This window comes from Pongo pygmaeus, chromosome 14, assembly GCF_028885625.2.
Source record: "Pongo pygmaeus isolate AG05252 chromosome 14, NHGRI_mPonPyg2-v2.0_pri, whole genome shotgun sequence".
NCBI lineage: Eukaryota > Metazoa > Chordata > Mammalia > Primates > Hominidae > Pongo > Pongo pygmaeus.
The window spans coordinates 37,606,536-37,630,057 of record NC_072387.2 but is presented as its reverse complement, the minus strand read 5'-3'; the positions used below and the strand labels follow the sequence as shown (position 1 = coordinate 37,630,057).

General features: G+C 39.9%; 1 protein-coding gene across 4 annotated transcripts in view; it reads right to left on the bottom strand.

The window, feature by feature from the left end:
- The window catches only part of MTUS2 (microtubule associated scaffold protein 2), a 703,857-nt gene that overhangs the window by 395,143 nt on the left and 285,192 nt on the right, over positions 1–23,522 (bottom strand). For 3 of the 4 annotated variants that reach the window (XM_054446532.2, XM_054446530.2, XM_054446531.2), the window contains one exon: positions 18,496–18,693. The exons of the other annotated variant lie outside the window; for it this stretch is intronic. In XM_054446532.2, the coding sequence (XP_054302507.2) occupies positions 18,496–18,693 (198 nt within the window). The remainder of the gene's footprint in view (positions 1–18,495; positions 18,694–23,522) is intronic. 4 annotated transcript variants of the gene reach the window in all.

Genomic DNA, 23,522 nt, shown 5'->3' with positions numbered 1-23,522 from the left:
ATCATTTTTTTTTGTTATGCAGTGTCCACAAGGTACAGTAACAAAAGAAACTATATGAAAGCAATATAACCTTACCACTATTTAGATTGTTAAAATTAGTTTTGGGGAATTTATTCCTCAGTTAATCAGGTCCGATGTGTATCTATGTACTGAGATTCAGGATTTTATCCTGTTAGCACTACCATGAGAGTTTAGATTTCCTTAAATGAGAAAAATGCAATATGTGTATGTTTTAGATATATAGCTCTGCAATTATGAATTTCTATCAACAATACTACACATAGATAACATATCTTGTATGTCCTCCAATTGTGATCAGAGAAAAATGTACAAGAAATATTAGGAGCCTTTTCCTTAGAGTTTCTGAATAAAAACATGAGAAGAAGCAAACTTGTGTTCTAGGGGTGCTAAAACATCCTGCAAATCTTCAGCTCTGGAGTCACAGGACCAGACAACTGGGATCCATGAAGGCATCTCAGGACTCACCGTCCACTCCCTCACTTCCCAGGGAGGACACTGGTCACCCACAGGGATTATGTGATTTGTCCAAGGTGACAGCGCAAGTCAGTGTCAAGACGCCCACTCTCCTATAGTCCGAGTCACTGTCCTGCCCAACATGCTGCCTCTCTTGAGACTTTGAAAAGAAGCACAAGGCCATGCCAATTTCCATGCTCAGCACACAAACACTCACACCACCCCCACTGCTCTCCGGGGATCGCTCACACAGAACCTCAGTCAGTACCTACACACTGCTAACAGACTCCCACGAATGTGAGGCAGCTGAACTCAGCTTCCCATGAGCACTCAGCAGAGGGAAGACCATAGGAAACTGTGAGAGTCTAGTTGGCTGCCAGTTTATTAATATGTTGTAGGACTTCAACAATGGAATCTCATCCTCAGACTCAAGCTACACATGGATGCCTCCCTCCAATAAGTCGTGGTAATACAATGAGTGCCTCTTACCCTGGTGTGCATCACGGGATGAGGACATCAGAGCCAGGTTCCAGCCCAGTGTCCATCACTAACCTCACCCTGGAAGAGTAATAAGAATCATCTCACCTCTCCTGGCATCCATCTCCTCCCCTGTGGAACGTTATGTGGTCACCTGGATAATATGTACGGTGCCAGTATCACTATTCTAGGCTTCCGTGATGGTAAACAAGGGCTTGGGAAGAAGGAAGCTAGTGATGACTATGAAAAGAGCCCAAGAGACACACAGGACTCTCTCAAGGCAACGTACATTTCCTGGATGAGTAACCAGACTCCAGGCAGAGAACACGTCTTTTCCTTAATTGTAATAAAAACCAGGGAGACGTGGTCTATTTTTCATGCACCTTCAGAGCCACTGTTGCACACAAAACTAATAGCACCTGCTTGAAACAGCAGCCACTCTTTGACCTCCAGCCTAATTAGCGCGTTTCTCCAGTGAAACCATCTTGACAGGGTCCACCCTGGCTCATTTCCTTCATTAACGAATCTTCCAAGTGGCAAGAGAAGTCTCCTGTGTTGGCGCCAACCTCACAGGCACACCTCACGGCTGACAGGGCCTGAGGTGTGGTGCCATTTTTCATTTTCTAATCAAAGGGGTCAGAGTAAATGGGTGTTGGCAGTTGACAGCTGCAGCTGTCTGATGTGTCAACTCCTTGCCACACAGAGTTTCTAATAAATAGTGCTGGAAAAAGAATTCACCCCTCAGCTTTCTGTCACAGTGGCTGTGATGGGAGATCCTTGGGTGGCTGCTTTCCTGTCACACTTATTTGTGCAAGAGGTGGGGAGTGTGTACATGTAGACACACTTACATTCATGCATAAACACTCATGCACAGGAATGGGATGGAGGGGCCCTGCATTACTGTGGTCGTGTTTTTAGTACTTAACCCTGAAAACTGAAAAGAGGGAGTGGGGAGGGGCACCAGCATCTGCTAATAGTTAACACAAGCATGGAAGCCACTAAAAGATGTGGAGGAGGGTAGCTCTTGGAGCTGCTGCTGGCCCTCTGTCCTCAAGCACAGGTGATAAGAATGACAGGGGTCCAGTACCTGGTCAGGCCAGGGCAGGGGATGCTTAACTGGAAGTCCGCATGGGTCGCAGCAGGCAGGGAGACACAAAATGCTGTGGCTGCAGCATCCAGAGAAATTCATTCATCTTAACCTCAGACCCAAGCTGAGGGGCTATCAAGAAAAGAAAGGATTGTAAAATAGCTCATTCTTTGCTCACAGAACCTCAGCACACAAAGAGAGAACCAAGAACTCAAACTAGAGAAAGTATCATGGACACAGTAAAGAAATACTCCCAGAGAAGGAGAAGGGCCTGAGTTAATCTTTCAGAACTTCTTGGAAGAAGTAACCCTACCTAGCAATGCTGGGAAGAAACACTATATTTGCAGTCAACTTGAAATTAGTACAGTAGTCCCCGCTTATCCATGGTTTTAGTTACCCAGGGTCAACTGTAGTCCAAAAATATTAAGTGAAACATTCCAGAAACAAACAATTTATAAGTTTTAAATTGCATAACATTCTGAGTAGCAAGATGAAATCTCATGCTGCATTGTTCAGTCCCATCCAGGACAGGAATCCTCCCTTGGTCTGGGAGATTCACACTGTAAGCCCTGCCTACCTACCCTGAGTCACTTAGTAGCCATCTCAGTGATCAGATGGACTGTGGCGGTGTCTTAGTGTCTGTGTTCAAGGAACCCTTATTTTACTTAAGAATGGCCCCAAAGTGCAAGAAGAGTGACGGGCTGGCATATTATTACAATTATCTATTTTATTATTATTGTTCTTAATCTCTTACTGTGTCTAATTTATAAGTCAAACTTGATCCTAGGTATGTATGTATGGAAAAAACATGGTATATGTATCCTTTGGTACCATCCGAGGTTTCAGACATCCACTGGGGGTCTTGGAACTCATCCCTAGGAATGGATAAGGAAGAACTGATGTACATAATAGAACCATAGACTAAGTCCCCTGATATAAGAAAGTAAAATCTCAATGTCTTGGCTATATTGAGAAAAAGTTCTCACCAGTTCCTTAGGAAGGAAGAACTAGACAAAACCTACAACACATAATCTAAATTTATTGCATATATTTAGGGTAAAAATAATACATAGTAAATACATCTAATTCTATCTTATGGATTTAGTTATTCTCAATTTATCCGTTTTGTCTTCATAAAGTTCTGACTTGCTTGACAGATATCTGAATTGAACCCCATATAGCCCCTAGCACAATAGAGAACATGGGGCCTAGGGGCCAGGCATGGAAGCAGATTTATGGAAGCTGACTCATATTTTACTTATGTCTCAGTATGCTCCAGGTTAAAACAGCACATTATTCACAGATATCTACATGCCAACACAGTAAAGACTCAGCAACAATCCTATGCCTGGTTGGTCTGGTTGATATCATGCTCTGTTATGGCCCCACCACTCTTAAGTAGAATAAACACACACATTCTGTAATTCAGCTTAACATGTGTAAGACTTCTTTTTAAAGAATCAGTTGGAGGGAATACTGACTATCACTGAGTTCAAATGCCTCCTTTTACTGATGAAGAACCTGAGGCCCAAACAAGTAAATTAATTAGCTTGCCTAAGGCCACCCAGCCAGTTAGTTTTAAGAGCTGAAGGTAGGGCCCAGTGGTCCTGGCTACCAGTCCACCTCTCCTTCCTTAGGTTTCACTACCTTGTGAAGTTAAAGGAAACCAATAAATTACATTTTTATATGTAATTATGAACGATTTATTAGATACAAAGATACATTATCTTGAATGCATACAATCTTTACAATATTTAAATCAGTTATCTTTTTCTTATGATTTTTGACAAGATGAACTAAGTCTAAAGGAAAATAAGAAACAACAATGCCTAGTCTTTAGTGAGTCTGGTTATTGGTTACTCCAGAATATGTAGCTGGCTGACACGTAGCCTGCTCAAAATCACCCTTACAACTAGCCAGAAAGGAACCTTCAGATCCCAATGCCAAATTCACACATGCACACAGGACTCCTTGATATTCAAACTCCAGTTGGGAAAGCTATTTTAGTGACATCGCCAGAGGAGCCAAAACTGTCTCACAAATGTACAACCTGCATATTCAACCGCGTAAGAACACTCAACAGAATACATCAGCTTAGCATCGACAACTTACCACATTCACCTAGTCTAGTCTGTTGGCTGACTAGACATATTCATGGCAGTTATCGCATTAATGGGATCTAGACATTCTTAATCACAATGTCTGTAATATTTCATTTTAATGGTACCTGCTAGCAGATAAAAAAAATCTACATTTCACTTCATTTATCCTGTACATTTCTCTCACATCTTATATTACTTTCTATTCAGGTGGCTCTGGCTCAAGAACATGCAATGCAGGTGCCTACAGTAATTTAATAGCTCTATCATCTGCATGGCAAATTCATGGGGGTAAGATGTGTATGCTACAGAAATAAAGTTACCTTTTTATCTAAGCACCCACTTAAAAAATTTTTCTGTTTAAACAGTATTTCAGAAGTAATCTGGCATTGCCCTTAATTGAAAATACAAATTTCCACAATTTCCACACCTTAAGAGATCCCAAGAACTGCCTCAAGCTGAGGCATTAGCTCTGACCCTCATTGCATCCCTGCCTGGGGAGGGCAGGGCAAGCGAGCAGCTGGACAGGAGGTCTTCAAGAAAACCAGGAAGAGGACAATAGTGCACCAATGGCTCCTTATTCCCTTCTCAGTTATTCCCTACCACGGCCATCTTACTATCTGCACCTCAAGCCCCTCACTTCCCTTCCTCACTTCCTCCATCTTTCCTTTGATTTAATATATTTCTCTCCCCCTCCTACTTTTCCTTCTAGTTTTGATACTGTCCACCTTTACCTACATAGAGTGAAACTATTATATTTATACACTATGAAGGTATCTTGAACAAAATGTCAAATGACGTCTGCTCTGCTGCTCTTACATATGAGGATGGATATGGCTCTGACCACAATGGATGATTTATTCCATCTTCTATGAACTAGTCTTCTGATCAACAGTATGAACTTGTAAAATAAACAAGCGGGGATAAAGACAGCATCTATGGTCTTAGAAAAGTATCCCCCAGTTCCAACTCCTAAACGAAGCTTTAAAGTGAAAACGTGAGATCTTCATTAGCTCTACATCACCAACTGTATTAGTCTGTTCTCACATTGCTATAAAGAAGTACCTGGGATTGGGTAATTTATTAAAAAAAAAAGTTTAATCAGCTCATGTTTCTGCAAGCTGTATAGGAAGCATAGCAGCTTCTGCTTCTAGGGAGGGCCTCAGGAAGCTTCCAATAATGGCAGAAGGTGAAGGGGGAGCAGGTATCTCACACAGTTCAAACAAGGGCATAAGAGAGATGGGGGGAGGTGTCACACGTTTTGAAATGACCAGACCTCGGGGGAACTCACTTGCTATCACAAGGACAACCAAAGGGGATGGTGCTAAGCCATTCAAGAAAACCGCCCCCATTATCTAATCACCTCACACCAGGCCCCACCTCCAACACTGGGGATTACATTTCAATATGAGATTTAGGTAGGGACACACATCCAAACCATATCACCAACCCAGGACCCTAAAGTTCCAGTCTTTAGGAATTCATGCAGTGCAGCTCCACATGAAGGAAGAAATAACTGCCATTGTGAATCTTGAAGATGCTACTGTCAGAAGTATTGTTACATCTTTAAAAAAAAAAATCCAAACCGATAATCCAGTCTAGAACTGTACTATCCAATAAGGGAACTACTAGCCACACATGGCAACATAAAGTCATTAACATTAAATAAGATTTAGAATTCAGCTCCTCAGTTATACCAGCCCCATTTCAATGGCTCATTAGCCCCATGTGACTAGTGGCTACCATATCAAGAGCAAAGATGAACACTGCAGAAATTCTGATTGGGCAGAGCTGATCTAAAGAGACAGGAGGGCCCTATTACAAACCAGCAAGTAAGAAAATGCCTTTCTTGGCAAGTTGACTATAGTAGTGAATTCTGTCTCTAATTCTTGAGGCAAGTGGGCATACCTGCCCTAAAGCCAGCAATTTTCATCTGTGCTCCATGGAGTCCCTTAGTGGCTGGTGCAGGTAGAAAGGACAGGAAAGGGAAAGGCAGACAGAGCAGGCTCAGGGCTCCATACACCCCTCTTCAACCAGCACCTCTGCTTCCATGGAGTTGTATGTATCACTTGACTCCAAGCTCCCAAGAAACATTATATATTCACTTTGGAGTTTTAATTGCTATAAATTATCATGCATGGGGAAAAAACTGGAGAGACATGGGATCTACCACCACATCACTGGAGACGGCCCTAAAATCCATCAGATTGTTTCCAGTATAAAATCATGTTTTCCAACCTCACATGGGCCTTCTGCGCAACTCTGCAATTCCCCCATGCACCTCTTACTGACTCAATGTATTACTCAAAGAACCATTACCTGCCTCTTTATGCAATCCCATGTCCAATTCCATCATGGTTACTCTCTGCAAAAACTCTACTTCTTAATTACCTGGGACAAATGAGGTGACCTGATATGACCTCCTTGAAGCCTTTTCTTCTCTGTCCACAATTTCTCAGCACTCATCCTTTATGCCTTTGTTTCTGTCATCATGGCTGTACCTCCACTTGTATATTTAATAGCATTCCCTCCTATTTGCCCCAGTAATTGCTCCATCTACTATTCTCACTTGCTTTCATCTTCAATCTCTCCCTGGTTACTGGATCTTTCTCCTCAGAGCATAAGCATTCTTATGTGCTTAAAAAAAAGAGCAAACCCATAACAAACCAACTTCTCCTGCTACGGTTCTTTCCCTTTTCCTCACTAAACTTCTCAACAGTAGTAGACACTCTCCACCTTTACCTTCCTTACCCCCTTGTAACCTGATTTCTGCCTTCATACATTTTGTTAAACTCACTTCAAAGCTACCAGTGACATCTTAATCACAGTCTGCAGACCCATTCTCCTCAGTATCAAAACATCTCAGCCCCACAGCACAGATGGCTTGACCAGCCATCTCTTTCCGGGAACCTCTCTCCCTCAGCTTTGGTGATGCTGGTCATGTCTGACACTCCTCCTCCTCACTGACCAAGCCTTCTCCGGCTGTCTCCTATCTCCTGCCCCCACAACCTAGATAGACACTCCCTGCACAATGTGTCAGCTTCCCTCTTCCCATTTCATTCTGCATGCACTCCCTCAATGATGTCAGTCACAATTCCAAACATCACTTATTTTCCATGGCTGCTCTCCTTATTTTCAGCCCAAATCTGCTGGATGTAGTTATAGGAATGGAAGTATGCTGCTATGGATGTAGTTATAGGAATGGATGTATGCTGCTGTGGATGTAGTTACAGGAATGGATGTATGATGTAGTTATAGGATGGATGTCTGCTGGATGTAGTTATAGGAATGCTTCTCAACATGACCAAACCCAAACTCATCAAAGCCTCGCAAATAAGCTTCTCTTCCTGTACACAGTGTGGAATGGCACTTTCTGACTCTTATCATTCCCACTGTAACCTACTAGTTCGGGCTCCCATTAACTCTCTCCTGCTAATTGCTGCCTGTTACAGGAGCCCAAAAAACCCTCTGACATAACCATATAAATTATTTTATTTCTCCTTGCAAAAAAAAATTATCAATCTTTTTGCTCTGTCTACTGCCTTCAGAAAAATACCACAAGGGCTTTTACAAACCTTCCCAGAAGACAGCCTACACATGTTACAACAATGCAAGAGAGCACGTACTGTTGGCAAAGTTCCCATGAGAAGCAAGACTCATCTAGAAGCTATGTTTGCTTGCTTTTTGATATTCTCACTCTGCCATAGTCTCAAGTGAAATTAGAATTGTGACAAAATGTGACCTCTGACCTAGAGTTTCTGCTAAGATAAAAGCAATAAAATGTATGAAAATGTTTTCTCCTCTTCCTTTCCACCTCCTTGCATCTCATCTTTGTTCTGGTACTGGACTAATAATCCAAGATGCTCGGCATTAGAGAGAGGGTAAGAGCAAGAAAATAACTCCCAAGCATTTCATAGCTCTGCATTTTACAGAAAAAAGCAAGGCAGTAAAACCTGTTCTCTGTTATTGTTCTAAAATTTTTATCTTATTAAGACAGAGAAAAAAATAACAAAAGTAAAGTCTGGCCCAGAGGGAAAGCATCATTAATTTTGGAAGAATCAAGATGTCTCATGCCCAGTTTCCCTTCTCCAAACTACTTTATTCACCATTATCATATTAATTTTCCTTAAATACAATTCTATTATTCCTTACTTAAGATCATAAGTGATTCCATTTTTTATACAGAATAACGTCACAGAATACCAGCTCTTGAGAGCCCAAATTGGTCAATTCATTTAATCCAATCCCTCTGAACTTTATGATAAAAATCTTAGTCCAGTGAGGTTAACTGACTTTCCCAAAGATCATTCCATTATTGAAAATGCAGGGTTTATGCATATTATACATGCTAATATGTCATATTTCTTTTCTAAAATATGATTTCCATAGCTCTAGGTATCTTTTCTTCATTAAACATATTGAATGAGCTAGAACATCCTAGAATATGGCACTTACAAACTTTATAAACCTCTAGAGAAACAATATGATTTCTAAGTTAGATCCAGATATCTGAGTTAAGGTGGATAAACCAGGAGTTAGTGAAGCAATAAAGAAAATATTTTCACTTAAAGGCAATGCTCAAAAATACTCAGAAAAAAATGTTCTCCTTTGTAAATGTGTGGGAAGGAAGCAAAGAAAAGAGGAAAGAGAAAGAACTGAATGTGTGGGAATAATTGGGAAGATTAACAGCAAGATTTAGTAAAAATGATTCTATTTTTTTCTTATAAAGAATACTTTAAATTTCATAATTACAGATTCCAGGGAACTAGATACTTAAATCCATCAGTGACATTTGTTTGACTTCCGCATTTCCAGAGGAAATCAGAAGCTTATTTTAGTTTTTGTTCTCACTCTTCTCTTTTTCACCCACCCAAATTGGGTTGAGATGTTTGACAAAGTAAGCCCTAGTACAATGGAAATTAGGCTCTAGCAAAATGAGAAGCTGTGCAAAGCCCTTTAAGTACTGTGAAATCAAATGTTCCCATTCTTCCAACAGATATTGAAAAGGCACAGAAATAAAATCAGATACAACTCTCACTTTCTATTTTGAGCAGAGGGTTTAAATGCCATCAGCTTAGATTAATGTATTAGTCACCTTGCATAAGTATGTTTCATTTACAGGGAAGCCAAGTGAATATATTAACTAAAATGATAATGTGCTAAAGGCACGCCATAGCCTTTTTAAATTAAGAAATCAAAACATGATTTTCCTTGTCTGTATTTTGTACATGTCCAAACTACCACAAGTTTACAACTCAAAAGAAAGAGATTGCCATGAAAATCAAATGATCAACCTCCACTTTCATGTCTCAAAAACAGTACGTTTTTAGCTTAACACTCACTCAGAAGGTTATTCACCATACATGTGCGAGGTGGTTATAAAAATTCAAAACTAGAATATATGTCGTCTGCCTGACTCAGATGTCAGCAGAAGCACTTTCTTTACTCCATCACAGATACATTAATCCGTCATGGTCATCTTTCAGCTGAGCTTCTGAATCCTTACACACATGGCCAATGGATGGAAATGCCCACAGAAACATTATTATTATTGGGCAAATCTCCTTTCTAAGTACTTTGCAGATATTAATTCCATCTGATGCTGCCATCGACCCTATTGATGGTTTAACTTATTTTAATCATTACTAATATTACTATTATTTTACAATGAGGAAACAGAGAAAAATTAAGTAACTTGCCCAAAGTCACAAAGCTAGCAAACTGCAGAGATGGGATGTGAGCCCAGGCAGTGTATCTCCAGAGTCTGCACTCTTCACCACTACTGTGTCATCTCATCAGTATGGGGAGGTATTGGTTAAAGGGTTCAAAGTTTCAGGTATTCAGGAGGAGTTCTGGAGATCTAATATACAGCATGGGGTTGATTATTAATAACACTATATTGTGTACTTGAAATTTGCAAAGAAGGTAGATCTTAAATGTTCTCACCACACATACACAAACACACATATACACAGAAGAGGTAACTACGTGAGGTGATGGATATGTTAATTAACTTGATTGTAGTAATCATTTCACAATGCATATGTATATCAAAACATCATAATGTAAATATACACAATCTTTATTTGTCTGTTATACTTCAAAAAGGTTAGAAAAAAAAGGTTGTCTAAGAGCTTTCTAGGGACCACTAAATGTAAAAATAAAATAAAACAAAAAAGAAATAAAAACTAATATAGAGAGAAGGTGGAGTTTTAACCATCTTCTATGGAAATGTTCAAACATACACAACAAGCGAAGTAGTACAATGAATCTTCATGGTTCCATCATCCAGCTTTAAATATTTTCAAATATTTGTCAATCTTTTTTTCACCTATCTTCTCCCACCTCTAGTTCCCCCCCCCTTTGGTGGAGTATTTTATAGCAAATTCAGAAGGTTGTCAATTACCTAAAACCAACGTGGAAGAATTCCATCTGAAGACATAATGCAGTAGCGCTGAGCCAGCCTGGAGAGGACCTGCAGGGCATGAGGTCCTTCTTCACCTCACTCAGGGTGCATGGATACTTCCCCCTTCCTGTGCCTCCTCCCCCCCTGCCCACCAAATGCTGTGTGGTCTTCAATCATAGCCATGCTAACATTTCCCTGCATGGCTTTATGTGCATAATCCTGTCTACCCACTCCCTGCAAGGGTGAGTGAGGACTCACCCTTGTCCAGGTCATGGCAGCCCTGGCGCTGAGCTTATGCTTACCACATAGAATACGCTGAAAGAATGTAGAATTGGGAAAGGGTAAGCAGATAATCTAATCTTCATAAAACAAGCCAGCCAAGAACACTGAAGCAGTTCAACTAGACATTATTTGTACTATAAATAAAAATGTTCCCCAAACCTTCGGTTTATCTTATAACCAGAAATGGCCAACATCCTTAAAAATAAAACAAAACATGCTTACAATCTAATCCTATCTCTGGGTGCAACTCATCATTGTCTGAGTGTTTCTGAAGGAATGAACAAAGACATCATTAAGATTAATATCAAACAGGCAATAGCTTCTCTGAAGTCTGACCTCACAAGCCACCTTCCGCTGCTTTTTCCATGAATAAAAAATGACTCTCTCTTTGCCGATGAACATGAGATGGGTTAATGGCTGTTTCTGTAAGAGTTATTAATAACATTTCTTGTCAACCCTGATCTTATTTAAAATGCATGTCAGACGTAGAAAATCAAATGTGTTATATATGTAAATGTATTTTATAGTATTCATCAGTGTAAACCCTAAAGTTAACATTGCAAAAAGCTTTCATATTAACCCTCATTTTTTGATTAACCTTCCAAAAGGCTAGCAGTTTTCCACTTCAGATTATTATCCCCAGAACCCAAATCCTATTCAATAATTAAAAGAACATGTACTTATTTTATATATTAAAACAAGATATTAAACTCTAGAATTTAATGAGAATATCTATACTTGATCTTAGCCAAAAGGCCGAGAAGTGATTAATGAGAATATCTAACCTCCTCAAATCAAGACATCTAAGTTTGGAAACTCTGAAATTCTCTCAAGAATAGCCTCAAAGGTGGGGTTTTAGCCCAATTCTTTAAAAACAATTAAGTATATGCAAGGAGATATATAGGTTACTGGATACTTGTGAGACTACTAAGTCAGTCTTTATGCTGTTTATCTCTGAATATATTTAGAGTTCAAAGGGTTTTCTACTCTTTGACTTATGTAAATTATCACTACGTATACCACAGTTAATAACATTTTAGAGGTCCCAGAAAACTGTAAGAGCCATAATTATGAGCTTCATCAACTATGAAAATCCATGCATAAAGTAAAAATATGTTCCCAATACAAAATACTCTCAAAGATACCTGTTACTCTCAAAAATCTTTTTCCATACCCTTACATAAGAGAAAAAGTTTCTATTGGGAGATAACTTCCCTTAAAATTCTACTATTATAAAGGACAGTGTCCTTTAGTGTGAGATACTAAAATTATTAAGAGGCATAGCCCCTACCCCCTAAGAGCTTATAGTCTGTAGGGGAGAGAGGACATAAAAACAAATAACTACAAGAAGTAGTAGGTAATAAAAGTGATACAAGCCAAGAGCCCTAGGGGTTTCCAGGAACAAAAAAATCACACTGAGGGATTTTTAGAGGAAGTAAAATTTGAAATGTATCTAAAAGTGATAGAATCTGCAGAGAGAGATGGCAGGTGGTGGGGGTAGGGATAGAAGGCTGGGGGAGGTGTATTCCAGAGATGAATGGTTTAAATCAAAACCAAAAGGCAGGAAAGCACAAAGCCCTCATAGAAAAATGTGAACAACACATTTTTGTTACTCACATTTGGCTAGTTGGGAGTATATGTCAGGATGGTGTGCAGGAAAGGTGGGAGGGCCAGGTCATGGAGGACCTGGAAAGTCTGACAGGTGAAGCAGGCATAGGGGCACCATGCAGCAATTGAAACGGGGTCAAAGGGAAAATTACCAAGGACCATGTGCTTTATGGATTAGAAAGCCAAGGTGTGCCAGGAATAGCTCAGGTGAGCACTACCACAGTTTTAACAGAGATGAGGAGAGAGAAGAATGAGGATAGGTAAGTGCCAGGGAGAAAGAATTCACCAGAAATGATGAGTGAACAGAAAAGAAGGCAAAAAGCAGGTATGACATGGCCAGGTGCGGTGGCTCACGCCTGTAATCCCAGCATTTTGGGAGGCCGAGGCGGGTGGATCACGAGGTCAGGAGTTTAAGACCAGCCTGGCCAAGATGGTGAAACCCCATCTACTAAAAATACAAAAATTAGTTAGGTGTGGTAGCACACACCTGTGATTCCCAACTACTCGAGAGGCTGAGGCAGAGAACTGCTTAAGCCCAGGAGACAGAGGCTGCCCTGAGACGAGATCGTGCCACTGCACTCCAGGCAACAGAGCAAGACTCCATCTCCAAAAAAAAAAACAAAAAAAACAGCAGGCATGACATAATGCTGATTTTGAAATTCCCAGCCTGGGTTGCCAGGAGATCACAGATATCATTAAAAGATAGAGCAACTTCCAGAGAAGGTTTTGGTTTGTACTAAAAAATGAAGAATTTGTTTTCTGAAAAAGTGTTCAGTTTGCGGTGAGTTGGGCCAACCGGTTAGAGATACCTGATGGCTCATTTGAAATGCAGGTGAGTAGTTCTAGAGGGACATCGGAGCTAGAGATATAGATATGAGCATTGTGTCTAAACTGCTAAGGGCTGAAACTGTAGATCAGATGGCAAGGTGAAGACTAGAGAGACCTGAACAGACACATTCTGAGAACAAATCTTGAGGAGCTCAAACATGTGGGCTTAGCACCCAGGAGACAAACAGCGCCATGATGAAGTGGCAAGCTGCACCAGGAATGGCAACTCCTCAGATTCAGGAAGTTTTCTGAATGCACCAACAGCACTGCTCCCCTACCAAAGATTTCCTAGAGTTCATCTCCACCATCCAAAAGGCTGTCTGGCTTACAATCCCTTCTGAGAAACGTCCTGATATCCTCATCAGAAATTAACCCTCCACTTCATGACACTTTTCAGGCTCCGAAAACATACATTCTTTGCCAGGATTATTTATGCGAATGTCAGCCTCTCTGCCCATCTCCCCAGCTGTATCCCTCCTGCTCTATCATCTGAATACTTCTGTGCACCAGGAAAAAAAAAAAAAAAACTGGAGAAAAACTTCTAATTTTTTTTTACTCATTTTTTAAATTCTTTGCCCCATGATTTCTGTTCTTAGGTTATCCCGTGGAGAAAACATGGCAGTATTTGAAAAGAGAGGAAGAAGAGGAGAAATTGGAAAGGAAAGCTGCAAATATTATATTCTTCATGTACTTCTTTGATAAGTATTTTCTGTTTTTTGGGCACCCAGTAAATGAAGTGCTATTCAGAATACATAATGACATAGGATCTTCCACATAAATTATTCTATCCTTGGGTGATATGATCTATTTTCATTAATGATTAATTTATGAAACCTAAGTCATCCTATTTTCCCTCCGCACATGTTCCTAAAGATTTTGACTTTAAGTCACATCTGCCTACCCACTTGGAAAATCAAGTCTATTCCTAATTACTGATTAATGTGATAACCAAGTACAGGTTGAGTATCCCTTATCCAGAATTCTTGGGACCAGAATTGTTTTGAACTTTGGAATTTTTCAGATCTTGGAATATTTTTATTATACCAGTTGAGCAACTCAAACCCCAAAATCCAAAATCCAAAATGCTCCAGTGACTATTTCCTGTGGGCATCGTGTCAGTGTTCAAAATAATTTTGGGTTTTGGAACATTTCGAATTTCAGATTTTCTGATTTGGGATGCACAACCTGTATACATTAGGCAATAGTATGTTTCCGACACTAAATTCTACAGTACGGTCATTATTTTTATCAGTAAGTTTCTATAACCTAAAGTATATTTGGGATCTTTTTTTCATCTCTGAATATTATAAAAGAACTAAGGAGCCACATCCTGGGTCAGACCGATGATGTTAAGTTTATGCTTAAGTTCTAAGTTAGAAAATTACGTTCCCTCCTTCAATGTAAATATTTTTTTGAAAAGCTATGGGTCACTAATTTAATTTGTAGTTTTATTTGAGGCTCTAAATGGGCCAACTTCATAATCTTCACCTGACGAACTGGTAACGAAATGAAGGGAGTTGCCTGGGGCTATCCTGGAGGCACGATACACATGCAGGTGCTGTGTGAGTCCACAGGAACTGTGGCTACTCATTGAAGATTACAAGGAGGCAACCTGAACTCATAGAGAGCACTTCTTAATGAGAGCCTCAGAGGTGGGTTCTGCGTAAAGCGGAACTCTCTCTAGCACTTAAGAGTGTTCCCGCAGGGGCTGGCTGACAACCTGGGAAGCCTGAGGGGCCTCTCAAGTCAGCTCTGACTCTATGATTTGCTTTACTAATAGAAAGAAAATATATTCAAATCATGCATATATCTTCCCTGTATATGGCAGCTTTAAGAAGGAAATAGAGTAGAAAGAACACCAGCCCAGGACCCAGGGCAAGTCAACCTGATCTCAGTTTGCTCAGCTATAAAACGGGTGGTAAACTGGATGGTAAGATACCTTCAAGTTCTAAGGACCTACGAACATAATTCATTTCCCTGTGCCTGTCTTGTTTGCCACAAGCTTGTGGAAAAGGTAAAAAGACATTGAAGAGCACCTGACTTAGAAAGCTTCTGCTCAATGGGGTTGGGCTAATGGCCTGAAGCCTGAGCCCAGGGTGGACGGGGACTCTATGTGGAACAGCTGAGACCCCAAATGGTCCTGCCATCTCATGTCCAGGGGGATGCATGGGGCTCCCGTTTCCACATTCATCATCACTTGCCCCTCAGGACCCAGGGAAACGGCAAGGAAGAGTCCCAGGAGAGCCAGGCTAGCCTAGGAAACACTCATGAATTCATAATGAGTTACTTAAAAGTGTCCCAATATAGCATGCCACAGTCAGTGTGGACATTGTTTAGACTGCTAATATGCACAAGCATCTAAAAATATGAATTATACATTTGCAAATACCATATGCACCACATAACGATGCTTCAGTCAACAACAGAACACATATAAGACAGTGGTCCTGTAAGATTATAAATGAGCTGAAAAGTTCCTATTGCCTAGTGACATCTTAGCCATCGTAATGTCGTAGCACAACACATTACTCACATTTGTGGTGTTGCTGGTGTAAACCAGGCCTCCAGGACAGCCCTGGTTTATCACATAAAAGTGTACAATGATGTCCTAGACCTTCATATTCATTCACAACTCATTCTCTGACTCACCAAGAGCACCTTCCACTCCTGCAAGCTTCACTCGTGCTTAAGTACCCTATACAGGAACAGCATTTTTGGTTTTTAAATCATAGTTTTACTATACTTTTTCTATGTTTAGATACTGTTACATACACCAGTACTCACTATTGTGTTATAATTGCCGACAGTATTTAGTACAGTAAATGCTCCATAGGTTTGTAGCCTAGGAGCCAAGGCTATACCATATTGCCTAGGTGTGTAGTAGGCTATCTCATCTAGGTTTGTGCAAGTACACTCTATGATGTTTGTGCCACGACGACACTGCCTAACAACATATTTCTCAGAACATATCCCCGTCATTAAGCAATGTGTGACTATAGATTCTTATCATGCTCATGTTTCAGATTTTGAAACATCTACTCTGCATGACATAATCCCTAATTACAGCAGTATTCCTTAAATGAATCCTATATGGAAATAATGTCTGCAAAAAGACCAGCTTTCCAAGAAGAAGAAAAAAGGACCAATTCTGATACCACATTGGCTGTTTCCATGAGCTGAACCAGCAAAGCTTTGCTCCAGCAAAGCTTTGCTCCAGCAAAGCTTTCCACACATCATCTCTGTAAACACAAGAAAACAGAGAATGAACAAGCTTGGAGAAGAAAGCTTTGTTGGAAAGATATACACCATATGAGAAGTTGATCTAAGGACTTTTAGCTCTCTCAAGAGCTTCATATTTTATTTATTCCCTGTCATCAAAGCATCATCTCTTCGCTAAAGAACAGAAACAAAATATTTATTGACATTACATCTAATAACAAGTATAGGTATAATGATTAGTAGTACTTAGACAAATCAAATTCATGGGGAGGTTTTTCTGTGATTTATTGGTGAAGTAAAAATTACATATATAGTAGGTAGCAGATAATTAAAAATCAATGCTAACATGTTTCTTAAAATAGAAAACAATTCTGGATAGACACTCGTATAAAAGTGTGACTTTTAGTATGAAGTCTTTGAACTGGGAGTTATTTTCTCTGGCACATACAGCTCTTATCCCCTGGGTGCTCAGGGGTCCCTCTCTAGTATCCTTTGAAGCAGAGGTGAGAAGAAATGCCCTAAGCGCACATGCAATTATTCTGTCCACACCTGTCAGCTCTCTGTCAGCAAAAGCTGCTGTCATGTGGACATGGCTCATCTCGCCTTGAGGTTAATTTTTTTTAAGACATCAAAATCTTAACTCCTTTGTTGGAAATACATATATCATATGATAAGTTTTCCTTCATACCACTTTCTCTAAAAGAGAAACACGTCATCGGGAATTTTATTAATAAAAATGATGATAAATAGTTGCTCCTGTATTTTCAAATCATCAGACTGCTAATATGCACATGCATATCTAAAAACATGAATTACACATTTGCAAACAGTTCTTTATTACATTCATGTTTCAGATTTTGAGACCGCTATTGTGTAATGATGTAATCACTAATTAGAATGATATTCCTTAAAGGTATCCTGTGTGAAAGCAGGCCTGAGCTACAGCACCTTCAGGAAACCAACAGAGCAAAGAAAACACCCTTAGAAACTGCTTACAAACACATCAAGACAAAGGGAAATGTAATGTATTACTTTTATAAATAACTAGGTAGACCAAAATTTAGAACTACGCAAATGTTCCACACATCATCTCTGTAAACACAAGAAAGAACAGAGAATAAACAAGCTTGGACAAGAAATTGACAAAATAACAAATCAATCGATCTCTCTCTCTCTTTCATATTATTCCAGCTTGATTCAACTTCTATAACCCCTTCAAAACAGCTCTCTACGTGGAAACCTTTAAGACTTTCCTGGGCCTCTGGCAAGGTCTTGAAAACAACATCTGAGATGTCATGGTTTCCCATCCAATAACATTGACTTTGAAGTGGTGACTGAGATGGGGTTTGGTCATCAAAGGCACAACTGAATGGGCAGCCTCCAGATCTTCCTCAGGGACAGCAGCTGTTGTAACGTGCTCTGCAGGTTATTCATTCATACTTTAAAATGCAGTCTACAATACCAGTCTCAGGAAATGGGCCTGCAACAGCACCATCTCAGCTAATGGGGACCTTCCTGGGCATGGACTTGAAGAAGCTTGGCAGTGCTTTGCTACTTTTAACATCATTTATTTAACTTTCAGAAATCCAGCCAAGTGCTCTGGCAGTGTGAAGGCATTACTGATAATCACAGGTGACTAAATGATTCTTTCAGCTAATATTAAATATCTAGTATGCTTCATGACAGCACAATGTAGGTAACACCTTTCTTGGATCTTTCTTTGACTTCTTACCTAGAATCTGCAAAGCAAAGGGCTGCCGGAATCTGTCTCTGGATAAGTCATTTTCTACATCCTAAGAGGAGGTTACGATCTTTTTTTCCTGGCACACTAACTCCCCATAACTGATGGTGTCAAATGGGCTATTTTTCTTCAGTAGATGAATAACACAACAATGGGAAGCTAAGGGAGGTAATCCAAATTCTTAAATAATCATGCAAAGAAAATGACACACAGTTACACAGGCGCGCCGGTTTTAATTCAGTGCAGGCACCCCACCCTGCCCCACCCCACTTACGGGTGGCTGGCCGGCCCTGCTCTGGCTGTGCACTGTCCCCGGACTGGTTGCTGGAGACTGAGGAGACGCTGGAGCTCCGGACAAAGCCAAATGCCGCCAGCTTGGCTGCCGGGAGACGTGAGTATCCGGGAGGACGGAGACCGGATTTCGGGAGATTGGATTTTGCAGCATTTGAACTGGAAGCTTTCTTTAAATCGGCTAAAACGAACCCAAATAAAATTAAAAAATTATTCTCAGTTCATAATGAGATAAGGAATTCCACAGATTGTGAATTCGAACCCAGTTCTATCATAAACAGACTAAAATTAATCTTGCAAGGTTTGATTCAACACATCTAAAACGGACCTTGGAAGAGAAAGGCCCCTTATATTGTGGGTCAGGTGCCTCAAAGAACTCAGAGAGGAGGTGGTGCAGCCCCAGCCTGGACAAATTTACCGTCTACTTAAGCAGATGAATTAAAGAAGACAAATAACTCTATTTTAAGGCTATAAGAAAAGGTATCAAGTGCTTAAGACAATGAGTGAAAGCGAATAGTTATTGTTGCACATTACCCCAGTTTTGTAAAATTGAGATACACCTTAAATTTTGACACACAATTGGCAAAGAACCATTGCGGTGAATATTCACTAGTAATTTTAAGCAGTTTGTAATAAGTCTCATGAAAAATATGTACAAAGAATCATCTAACCTTCTGCTGGTTGCAGGAATGAGGAGGAGACACTGTAGACTGTGGAACTAGCCAGGCTGGAATATCAGCTCTCCCAATGACGAGCTGTGTAACCTCAAGCCCTTGTCCTAACACTTAAAGCCACAGTTTCCTTTCATGTAAAGACTGGGAATGATAACACTGACTTTGCAAATCTAGTATAAATATTACTGCTTATACCACAAGAACTTGGTATGTGCTCAAACTGATGTTAGATTTTTTTTCTCCTTTTTACACTATCTGTTATGTTAGTCCAAACTTCAGAATTAGTTCCCAGATATGTGCAAAGTCAGCTTGTTTTGAAATAATAAAGTATCAAGTTATAAATCTAGCATCTTAGCATCCCCATACTCTAAAGTCTGAGCCAGGCTCCAGCAATAGCAACTGCAATGATTATCACAACACTATGAGAAGGCTCTCAGCACCAGAGAGAATCAGAATATTGTCAATATACAAATGCTCTTTAATAGGAAATCTAAAAGGCCCAAGCCTCCTCACGTGCTGTAGTGCTGTATAACTGTCCTCATTGATTCCTTTAACAACTTTCACCGGCAGGAATATTTACCATGAGTGCCTATATACTGCCCATTCAGTGGCATTCTTATCCTAGTCAACTCTTCATTATCCAGTAAAATATTAACCAGGTTTCAGAGTAAATGAGGATCTAGATTAAATGACCCATTTGGAAAAAAAATTCCATGTCTGTAAATCCATGAAGAAACCACATATTAGAAAGCATCTATGTGTGGGAATACACAGAGCAGCAATAAATGATACACTGGGTCTAAATGGTACATAGAAAAGTACCTCTTCCTCTGCCAGTGGCTCCCCCGAAAGTGAGGCTATGGAGAGCTGTGTGTCCAGATAAAGGCAGAAGCTGCACAGCTGTGGCTTCCTGATGCCTGAGTCAGGACTAGGATGGGGAGGAACCGAGTAAGCACAAAAGGAAAAAGAAGCAAGGAGCTGGGGCTGCAAATATTCCCAACTCAAGCCTGTCCTAGTGCTTGGGAAAAGCACAAAAACCAAAAAACAAAACCTCAACTATGAAAAAGAAGAAACAATACACTAACAAGTGATAATGGCCCGTTTGTATCAGCAATTTATGCCACGTTTAATGACTTCGCATTGTTGTTCTCACATTATTTTGAATACTTTTAGTTCATGTCCCCAGAACAGTGAAAATATCCCTATCTATCAGATATCATGTTCACAGTGAATTTACAACAAATTGATTCTGGATGATGTCTGTAGAACAGGAAAAGAGTTGCTAAACATCAGATGTAATTTCAACAGTAAGTATACTCTAAATCCATTACACTTTGATACTATTTTAAGTTATCTATCACCTCCTTTCTAACCTAGTTAATCAATAATTATGCAAAATCAAGTGAGGAGAATATGAAAATAATTTTTCTGAAAAACAAACTATATTTTGGAAGAAAAGTTAAACTCAGAATTTTTAACAGAGTACCTAGGCATGCAGTAAGCATTTAATACTTAGTCAAGAATGAAAACTTAAGTTTGTTAAATCATTACATAAGACAAGCCACTGAACATGTTCAAAAAGAAATTTATCTTATTCTACACTTACTTAGATTCCATTATTGTTGATTTCATCAGTAGAAAAGTAGCACTGGAACATGTAGAGACAGGGAGAACAAGCAGCACAGGATCCCAAGTACACAGGAAGCCAGTTTCTAAATTGTTTTCTAGGTTTCCCTTTCCCATAGTCCAGATCTTTATTTTAATAAAGACACATATGGGCTGTGTGTTTGTGTGTGTGTGTGCGTGCACGCACATGTGTGTGTGTGTGTGTGTGTGTTTAGATGACTTGCAAAAGTATACCTTGCCCCAACTCTCTGCGCATACAATTTTTGTAAATCTAATGGTACCTATATCATACGCTAAGTTACTATACAATGGTCTTTCCTTCTAGCAGATTAATCTCATGAATAATACACGCCTTCAGGGTTTGCAGAAGCAAGTCTTATTCCTTTTATACCACCAGCTCCTAGCACAACGGTTTCCACAATGTATTTGATAAATATTTAGTTGAAGTTTACATTAGCCAAGCTTGTACCACACAAATTTAGCCCACAGTATAAGTCAAATATCTCTACTAGTCTCTGCATGAGAGTTGGTCTGGAGTAGAGCTCAAAAGTCTGCTTTTTAAACAATCACCTCAGTGATTCTGATTCAGGTGGTCCCTGGATCTTTGAAAACTTCAACAGAATAAGCCAACTCACCGTGTGAAATAACTGCATTCAGCTCTTCTGACTGAATGTATCTTAATTTAATCTTAGTTTCTCATAAGAAGGACATATTTATAAAAATATATAGTACTTACTATTTCTCAAACAAGTCCAGTGTTATGGACTGAATGTCTGTCTCCCCCAACCCCAAAATCACAGGTTTAAATCCTAACTTCCAATGTGATGATATTCAGAGGTGGGGCCTTTAGGAGGTAATTAGGTTATAAGAATGGAGCCCTTGTGAATGGGATTAGTGCCCAAGTGCCCATATGAAAAGAAGCTGGAAACAGAGCTCCCTCTGTTTCCACCATGTGAAGATATAATGAGAAGATGGTGGTCTGCAACCCTGATCTCAGACTTTCAGCCACAAGAACTGTGAGAAATACATTTGTTTTTATACGCTACACTGTCTATGGTACTTTTTATACAGCTGGAACTAAGACATTTAGCATGTTAGAGGAATATATGTTTCCAAGTATTTAGTGTTCTTGTACTATTCAAGAATATAGACTTTGACAGAAATACAAATGTTACAGGTGCATAATAAGCCTTCAATAAACAAATGATAGTTATAAATATTATAGGAAAGCTGAGGTGGCACATAAAAAAGACAACTTCCAAAATGGTGACATGAGGCTTTCCATGGACATTCTTCCCAGTGAAACAAACATAACTGGTAAAATAAAATTTAAAATAACAACCACCATTTAAAGTTTCCAGAAATTGTTCTATGAACATGTAGCACATAAAGAAACATTTATATAAGAAACTCTACTAAATCCAGTAAGAACAGTGAAAGTCAGTGGCACTTGAACCACAGTCCACTCTCTTCCTCCCCTACTATCATCACAATATAATGAAAGCTCTACTCTGGATGTGTGTGGCCAAAAGGATGGGTTTCCTCTCCTAGAGTCAAGGACTATAGTATCTCCCTGGGATGGGCAGGCCACCACCATTTCTCACTCCAACCCCACCCCCAGTTCCATGTTGTAGAGGCTGAATTACATGAGAGAGTGGTCAAAAGGTCAGGGAACCTTCCTTCGCTTGGCCCAAACACATAAGACAGAGGTACTACCCCAGGCACAGCAAGCCAAACAATACTGGGGCCCCAATCACCATTTCCCAATCACCTGTGGCTCACCATAGGCTAGAAATTCAACACCAGAGAGAAAAAGGGAGAAGACTAGAGGCTACTGCCCCTACCTCGCACCTCGCTTATAAACCAGGAGTGTCAATCCAAGAGAAGTAGTCCACTGTCCCCAACCCCAGCTTCAGAATGGTGACTGAGAGATTTTGCCCAATCATAGAGGCAGGCCATAAGAACAGAGATCTCCAGAGTCCTCTACAAAGGAATTAACTTTGTTTGGAACAAACTGTGGGGGAAGTTTGGGCCTAACGGCAATCTCAAAAACAATAAAGATTTTGATGGTAAGCAATTAGGAGGAGGCTGGTAGCTCCATGAAGCAAAATAATAAACCATAGACAAGGTAGTTTATTAGAGAGAGCCAAGGAAATAACTGAAAAGAGCTATCCAGGGGTCAGAACTAACCTCAAAGAGTGGCTTTAAAAACTACCCTTGAAAAGGAGCTTGAATTTAACTGGATCAGACTGTGGAATAATGTATGCCCCAGGACACTGTAGAAAATTATAGAGCAATCACTCAGTAATTAGTGCAACCTGACAGCTGAATGTGATACCAAAGGGAGGACGACAATGTAACACAGATCAGGGAGAGACAGCCCTGCTAAAACATTGTTAGTGTGATCGTGTACATGCCCAAGGCTATGCCTTCTGTGGAGCGACATTAGTGAATTCAGAGTGCAAAGGAAACAGGCTTCACTAAAGTAGATCAACCAAGTTGTTAAACAAATAAATAAGCAAACAACAAGCCCCAGAGAGGAAGAGAGGTAATTAGTAGTCAAGGATGCTACAATAATTATCTAAAAGTTCCATTACAACAAAAATAAAATGAGACACACAAAAGAAAAAAATACAGGAAAGGGTGACTCAGATATGAGAAAAAAGCAGGCAACAGAAACTGCCTATGAAAAGACCCAGCAGTCAAAAAC